At 56.4% G+C, this 8590-nt stretch overlaps 1 protein-coding gene across 5 annotated transcripts in view; it reads right to left on the reverse strand.

Annotated features, from left to right (window-relative positions):
* Positions 1–6919, reverse strand: part of LOC139242047 (eukaryotic translation initiation factor 4H-like) — a 54759-nt gene extending 47840 nt beyond the window's left edge. For all 5 annotated transcript variants that reach the window (XM_070870181.1, XM_070870185.1, XM_070870183.1 and 2 more), the window contains exon 1: positions 6801–6919. In XM_070870181.1, coding sequence (XP_070726282.1) covers positions 6801–6910 — 110 coding nt within the window. In that variant the 5' untranslated portion in view covers positions 6911–6919. The remainder of the gene's footprint in view (positions 1–6800) is intronic.
* Between the last annotated feature and the right edge of the window lie 1671 nt (positions 6920–8590).

Below are 8590 nucleotides of genomic sequence, written 5' to 3' on the forward strand. Positions count from 1 at the left end.
CTCACCCCCTCCCTGGGTATATAAGGGGAGAGGGGGGGGTCTGGGTATTGATCAATTCTCACCCCCTCCCTGGGTATATAAGGGGAGAGGGGGGGGTCTGGGTATTGATCAATTGCCTCACCCCTCCCTGGGTATATAAGGGGAGAGGGGGGTCTGGGTATTGATCAATTGCCTCACCCCCTCCCTGGGTATATAAGGGGAGAGGGGGGTCTGGGTATTGATCAATTGCCTCACCCCCTCCCTGGGTATATAAGGGGAGAGGGGGGTCTGGGTATTGATCAATTGCCTCACCCCCTCCCTGGGTATATAAGGGGAGAGGGGGGTCTGGGTATTGATCAATTGCCTCACCCCCTCCCTGGGTATATAAGGGGGAGAGGGGGGGTCTGGGTATTGATCAATTGCCTCACCCCCTCCCTGGGTATATAAGGGGAGAGGGGGGTCTGGGTATTGATCAATTGCCTCACCCCCTCCCTGGGTATATAAGGGGGAGAGAGGGGGGTCTGGGTATTGATCAATTGCCTCACCCCCTCCCTGGGTATATAAGGGGAGAGAGGGGGGTCTGGGTATTGATCAATTGCCTCACCCCCTCCCTGGGTATATAAGGGGAGAGGGGGGTCTGGGTATTGATCAATTGCCTCACCCCCTCCCTGGGTATATAAGGGGAGAGGGGGGGTCTGGGTATTGATCAATTGCCTCACCCCCTCCCTGGGTATATCAGGGGAGAGAGGGGGGTCTGGGTATTGATCAATTGTCTCACCCCCTCCCTGGGTATATCAGGGGAGAGAGGGGGGTCTGGGTATTGATCAATTGCCTCACCCCCTCCCTGGGTATATAAGGGGAGAGGGGGGTCTGGGTATTGATCAATTGTCTCACCCCCTCCCTGGGTATATAAGGGGGGAGAGGGGGGTCTGGGTATTGATCAATTGCCTCACCCCCTCCCTGGGTATATCAGGGGAGAGAGGGGGGTCTGGGTATTGATCAATTGCCTCACCCCCTCCCTGGGTATATAAGGGGAGAGGGGGGTCTGGGTATTGATCAATTGTCTCACCCCCTCCCTGGGTATATAAGGGGAGAGGGGGGTCTGGGTATTGATCAATTGCCTCACCCCTCCCTGGGTATATAAGGGGGGAGAGGGGGGTCTGGGTATTGATCAATTGCCTCACCCCCTCCCTGGGTATATAAGGGGAGAGAGGGGGGTCTGGGTATTGATCAATTGCCTCACCCCCTCCCTGGGTATATAAGGGGAGAGAGGGGGGTCTGGGTATTGATCAATTGCCTCACCCCCTCCCTGGGTATATAAGGGGGAGAGGGGGGGTCTGGGTATTGATCAATTGCCTCACCCCCTCCCTGGGTATATAAGGGGGAGAGGGGGGGTCTGGGTATTGATCAATTGCCTCACCCCCTCCCTGGGTATATAAGGGGGGAGAGGGGGTCTGGGTATTGATCAAATGCCTCACCCCCTCCCTGGGTATATAAGGGGGAGAGGGGGGTCTGGGTATTGATCAATTGCCTCACCCCCTCCCTGGGTATATAAGGGGGGACTGGGTATTGATCAATTGCCTCACCCCCTCCCTGGGTATATAAGGGGGGAGAGGGGGGTCTGGGTATTGATCAATTGCCTCACCCCCTCCCTGGGTATATAAGGGGAGAGGGGGGTCTGGGTATTGATCAAATGCCTCACCCCCTCCCTGGGTATATAAGGGGGAGAGGGGGGTCTGGGTATTGATCAATTGCCTCACCCCCTCCCTGGGTATATAAGGGGGAGAGGGGGGTCTGGGTATTGATCAATTGCCTCACCCCCTCCCTGGGTATATAAGGGGAGAGGGGGGGTCTGGGTATTGATCAATTGCCTCACCCCCTCCCTGGGTATATAAGGGGGAGAGGGGGGTCTGGGTATTGATCAATTGCCTCACCCCCTCCCTGGGTATATAAGGGGAGAGAGGGGGTCTGGGTATTGATCAATTGCCTCACCCCCTCCCTGGGTATATAAGGGGGAGAGGGGGGGTCTGGGTATTGATCAATTGCCTCACTCCCTCCCTGGGTATATAAGGGGAGAGGGGGGGGTCTGGGTATTGATCAATTGCCTCACCCCCTCCCTGGGTATATAAGGGGAGAGGGGGGTCTGGGTATTGATCAATTGCCTCACCCCCTCCCTGGGTATATAAGGGGAGAGGGGGTCTGGGTATTGATCAATTGCCTCACCCCCTCCCTGGGTATATAAGGGGAGAGGTGGGGTCTGGGTATTGATCAATTGCCTCACCCCCTCCCTGGGTATAGAAGGGGGGAGGGGGGGTCTGGGTATTGATCAATTGCCTCACCCCCTCCCTGGGTATATAAGGGGAGAGAGGGGGGTCTGGGTATTGATCAATTGCCTCACCCCCTCCCTGGGTATATAAGGGGAGAGGGGGGGGTCTGGGTATTGATCAATTGCCTCACCCCCTCCCTGGGTATATAAGGGGAGAGGGGGGTCTGGGTATTGATCAATTGCCTCACCCCCTCCCTGGGTATATAAGGGGAGAGGGGGGTCTGGGTATTGATCAATTGCCTCACCCCCTCCCTGGGTATATAAGGGGAGAGGGGGGGTCTGGGTATTGATCAATTGCCTCACCCCCTCCCTGGGTATATAAGGGGAGAGGGGGGTCTGGGTATTGATCAATTGCCTCACCCCCTCCCTGGGTATATAAGGGGGGAGAGGGGGGTCTGGGTATTGATCAATTGCCTCACCCCCTCCCTGGGTATATAAGGGGAGAGGTGGGGTCTGGGTATTGATCAATTGCCTCACCCCCTCCCTGGGTATATAAGGGGGGAGAGGGGGGTCTGGGTATTGATCAATTGCCTCACCCCCTCCCTGGGTATATAAGGGGAGAGGGGGGGGTCTGGGTATTGATCAATTGCCTCACCCCCTCCCTGGGTATATAAGGGGGGAGAGGGGGGTCTGGGTATTGATCAATTGCCTCACCCCCTCCCTGGGTATATAAGGGAGAGGGGGGGTCTGGGTATTGATCAATTGCCTCACCCCCTCCCTGGGTATATAAGGGGGAGAGGGGGGGTCTGGGTATTGATCAATTGCCTCACCCCCTCCCTGGGTATATAAGGGGAGAGGGGGGTCTGGGTATTGATCAATTGCCTCACCCCCTCCCTGGGTATATAAGGGGGGAGAGGGGGGGTCTGGGTATTGATCAATTGCCTCACCCCCTCCCTGGGTATATAAGGGGGGAGGGGGGTCTGGGTATTGATCAATTGCCTCACCCCCTCCCTGGGTATATAAGGGGGAGAGGGGGGGTCTGGGTATTGATCAATTGCCTCACCCCCTCCCTGGGTATATAAGGGGAGAGGGGGGATCTGGGTATTGATCAATTGCCTCACCCCCTCCCTGGGTATATAAGGGGAGAGGGGGGTCTGGGTATTGATCAATTGCCTCACCCCCTCCCTGGGTATATAAGGGGAGAGGGGGGTCTGGGTATTGATCAATTGCCTCACCCCCTCCCTGGGTATATAAGGGGGGAGAGGGGGGTCTGGGTATTGATCAATTGCCTCACCCCCTCCCTGGGTATATAAGGGGAGAGGGGGGTCTGGGTATTGATCAATTGCCTCACCCCCTCCCTGGGTATATAAGGGGAGAGGGGGGGTCTGGGTATTGATCAATTGCCTCACCCCCTCCCTGGGTATATAAGGGGGGAGAGGGGGGTCTGGGTATTGATCAATTGCCTCAGCCCCTCCCTGGGTATATAAGGGGAGGGGGGGTCTGGGTATTGATCAATTGCCTCACCCCCTCCCTGGGTATATAAGGGGGAGAGGGGGGTCTGGGTATTGATCAATTGCCTCACCCCCTCCCTGGGTATATAAGGGGGGAGAGGGGGGTCTGGGTATTGATCAATTGCCTCACCCCCTCCCTGGGTATATAAGGGGAGAGAGGGGGTCTGGGTATTGATCAATTTGCCTCACCCCCTCCCTGGGTATATAAGGGGAGAGGTGGGGTCTGGGTATTGATCAATTGCCTCACCCCCTCCCTGGGTATATAAGGGGAGAGGTGGGGTCTGGGTATTGATCAATTGCCTCACCCCCTCCCTGGGTATATAAGGGGAGAGGGGGGTCTGGGTATTGATCAATTGCCTCACCCCCTCCCTGGGTATATAAGGGGGGAGAGGGGGTCTGGGTATTGATCAATTGCCTCACCCCCTCCCTGGGTATATAAGGGGAGAGGGGGGTCTGGGTATTGATCAATTGCCTCACCCCCTCCCTGGGTATATAAGGGGAGAGGGGGTCTGGGTATTGATCAATTGCCTCACCCCCTCCTGGGTATATAAGGGGAGAGGGGGGTCTGGGTATTGATCAATTGCCTCACCCCCTCCCTGGGTATATAAGGGGAGAGGGGGGGTCTGGGTATTGATCAATTGCCTCACCCCCTCCCTGGGTATATAAGGGGAGAGGGGGGTCTGGGTATTGATCAATTGCCTCACCCCCTCCCTGGGTATATAAGGGGGGAGAGGGGGGTCTGGGTATTGATCAATTGCCTCACCCCCTCCCTGGGTATATAAGGGGAGAGGTGGGGTCTGGGTATTGATCAATTGCCTCACCCCCTCCCTTGGGTATATAAGGGGGGAGAGGGGGGTCTGGGTATTGATCAATTGCCTCACCCCCTCCCTGGGTATATAAGGGGAGAGGGGGGGGTCTGGGTATTGATCAATTGCCTCACCCCCTCCCTGGGTATATAAGGGGGGAGAGGGGGGTCTGGGTATTGATCAATTGCCTCACCCCCTCCCTGGGTATATAAGGGGAGAGGGGGGGTCTGGGTATTGATCAATTGCCTCACCCCCTCCCTGGGTATATAAGGGGGAGAGGGGGGTCTGGGTATTGATCAATTGCCTCACCCCCTCCCTGGGTATATAAGGGGAGAGGGGGGTCTGGGTATTGATCAATTGCCTCACCCCCTCCCTGGGTATATAAGGGGGGAGAGGGGGGTCTGGGTATTGATCAATTGCCTCACCCCCTCCCTGGGTATATAAGGGGGGAGGGGGGGTCTGGGTATTGATCAATTGCCTCACCCCCTCCCTGGGTATATAAGGGGGAGAGGGGGGTCTGGGTATTGATCAATTGCCTCACCCCCTCCCTGGGTATATAAGGGGGAGAGGGGGGATCTGGGTATTGATCAATTGCCTCACCCCCTCCCTGGGTATATAAGGGGAGAGGGGGGTCTGGGTATTGATCAATTGCCTCACCCCCTCCCTGGGTATATAAGGGGAGAGGGGGGTCTGGGTATTGATCAATTGCCTCACCCCCTCCCTGGGTATATAAGGGGGGAGAGGGGGGTCTGGGTATTGATCAATTGCCTCACCCCCTCCCTGGGTATATAAGGGGGAGAGGGGGGTCTGGGTATTGATCAATTGCCTCACCCCCTCCCTGGGTATATAAGGGGAGAGGGGGGGTCTGGGTATTGATCAATTGCCTCACCCCCTCCCTGGGTATATAAGGGGGGAGAGGGGGGTCTGGGTATTGATCAATTGCCTCAGCCCCTCCCTGGGTATATAAGGGGAGGGGGGGTCTGGGTATTGATCAATTGCCTCACCCCCTCCCTGGGTATATAAGGGGGAGAGGGGGGTCTGGGTATTGATCAATTGCCTCACCCCCTCCCTGGGTATATAAGGGGGAGAGGGGGGTCTGGGTATTGATCAATTGCCTCACCCCCTCCCTGGGTATATAAGGGGAGAGAGGGGGTCTGGGTATTGATCAATTGCCTCACCCCCTCCCTGGGTATATAAGGGGAGAGGTGGGGTCTGGGTATTGATCAATTGCCTCACCCCCTCCCTGGGTATATAAGGGGAGAGGTGGGGTCTGGGTATTGATCAATTGCCTCACCCCCTCCCTGGGTATATAAGGGGAGAGGGGGTCTGGGTATTGATCAATTGCCTCACCCCCTCCCTGGGTATATAAGGGGGGAGAGGGGGGTCTGGGTATTGATCAATTGCCTCACCCCCTCCCTGGGTATATAAGGGGGGAGAGGGGGGTCTGGGTATTGATCAATTGCCTCACCCCCTCCCTGGGTATATAAGGGGGGAGAGGGGGGTCTGGGTATTGATCAATTGCCTCACCCCCTCCCTGGGTATATAAGGGGGGAGAGAGGGGGGGTCTGGGTATTGATCAATTGCCTCACCCCCTCCCTGGGTATATAAGGGGGGAGAGAGGGGGGGTCTGGGTATTGATCAATTGCCTCACCCCCTCCCTGGGTATATAAGGGGGGAGAGAGGGGGGGTCTGGGTATTGATCAATTGCCTCACCCCCTCCCTGGGTATATAAGGGGGGAGAGGGGGGTCTGGGTATTGATCAATTGCCTCACCCCCTCCCTGGGTATATAAGGGGGGAGAGGGGGGTCTGGGTATTGATCAATTGCCTCACCCCCTCCCTGGGTATATAAGGGGAGAGGTGGGGTCTGGGTATTGATCAATTGCCTCACCCCCTCCCTGGGTATATAAGGGGAGAGGGGGGGTCTGGGTATTGATCAATTGCCTCACCCCCTCCCTGGGTATATAAGGGGAGAGGGGGGTCTGGGTATTGATCAATTGCCTCACCCCCTCCCTGGGTATATAAGGGGAGAGAGGGGGGTCTGGGTATTGATCAATTGCCTCACCCCCTCCCTGGGTATATAAGGGGAGAGGGGGGTCTGGGTATTGATCAATTGCCTCACCCCCTCCCCCTCCCCGGGGTTATGGCGTCCGCCCTGCGGCCTAGTCGCCATCCGCCGCCATCCGCCTCCGCCCGGCGCCCCATCGTGCCGCCCGCCGGCCCGGCCGCCTGCCCCTCACCTGCGGCTGCCGAACGAGCTGTAAGCCCGGTCCTCGTAATCGTCGAAATCCGCCATTTCTCTCGCTTTGGCCTCGGGACCCGCCTTCTCCCGGCCGCCGCCTTCCCCCATCCGGGACCCTTCCCCCACGGCCCCGCCCCTCGGCCCCGCCCACCCGGCGTGGGGGGGTTGGGAGCCGGGTCCCCCGCGGGGAAAAAACCCCTCCGGGAGAATAAACTCGCCCGGCAAACATTTTATTTCAACATCATTTCAAAAAAAAAAGAAAATATCCAAATCAGGCGCTGGGCTTGGACGAAAAAAAAAGGTAGGGGGGGGTGGGGGGGTGAAGGGGAGGGGTCCTTCGGTACTGGCAAGTGTGACGATTTGAAGCCGGCCAAGGCGCGGCGGCCATCTTTGAGGCTGGCGCGCGTGTGCGTCCGCGGCGGTCAGCTGTCTGCATCCTGGCAAGTGTGACGAATTGAGGTAGGCAAGCGGGGGGGGGTGGCGGCCATCTTTGAGCCTGGCGCCGCCGCCCCCCCACCACGTGTTGCTGCAGACACACATGCCTGTGCCCTGACACTGGAGCATGTTGGCATTGGGGGTGGAGAGGGGGGGGTTTTTTGCCCTCCTTCTCTCTTTTTCTCCTCCCTCTCTCTCTCTCTCTCTCTCTCTTTCTCTCTGCCTCACTCACTCCCCCTCTTGCACTCTCTTTATTGCAAAGGGCCCGGGGGAGTTTGAGGCCGGAGCCTGTCATTGATGCAACTTTGATGCAACAAACGCCGCCATACCGTATATACTTGAGAAATGCACGCCTTGACCTCAGCGGGGGGCGGGTTGTGGGGGGGGGTGGGGGGGCAAACTTGTGCGAGACACTGTGCTGGGGCCCCAACTGTTTACATTGTACATTAATGATTTAGACGAGGGGATTAAATGCAGTATCTCCAAATTTGCGGATGACACTAAGTTGGGTGGCAGTGTGAGCTGCGAGGAGGATGCTATGAGGCTGCAGAGTGACTTGGATAGGTTAGGTGAGTGGGCAAATGCATGGCAGATGAAGTATAATGTGGATAAATGTGAGGGTTATCCACTTTGGTGGTTAAAAACAGAGAGACAGACTATTATCTGAATGGTGACAGATTAGGAAAAGGGGAGGTGCAACGAGACCTGGATGTCATGGTACATCAGTCATTGAAGGTTGGCCATGCAGGTACAGCAGGCAGTTAAGAAAGCAAATGGCATGTTGGCCTTCATAGCGAGGGGATTGGAGTACAGGGGCAGGGAGGTGTTGCTACAGTTGTACAGGGCCTTGGTGAGGCCACACCTGGAGTATTGTGTACAGTTTTGGTCTCCTAACTTGAGGAAGGACATTCTTGCTATTGAGGGAGTGCAGCAAAGGTTCACCAGACTGATTCCCGGGATGGTGGGACTGACCTGTCAAGAAAGACTGGATCGACTGGGCTTGTATTCACTAGAGTTCAGAAGAGTGAGAGGGGACCTCATAGAAACGTTTAAAATCCTGACGGGTTTAGACAGGTTAGATGCAGGAAGAATGTTCCCAATGTTGGGGAAGTCCAGAACCAGGGGACACAGTCTAAGGATAAGGGGTAAGCCATTTAGGACCGAGATGAGGAGAAACTTCTTCATCCAGAGAGTGGTGAACCTGTGGAATTCTCTACCCCAGAGAGTTGTTGAGGCCAATTCACTAAATATATTCAAAAAGGAGTTAGATGAAGTCCTTACTACTCGGGGGATCAAGGGGTATGGCGAGAAAGCAGGAATGGGGTACTGAAGTTGCATGTTCAGCCATGAACT

Source organism: Pristiophorus japonicus, unplaced genomic scaffold (assembly GCF_044704955.1).
Source record: "Pristiophorus japonicus isolate sPriJap1 unplaced genomic scaffold, sPriJap1.hap1 HAP1_SCAFFOLD_118, whole genome shotgun sequence".
Classification (NCBI taxonomy): domain Eukaryota; kingdom Metazoa; phylum Chordata; class Chondrichthyes; family Pristiophoridae; genus Pristiophorus; species Pristiophorus japonicus.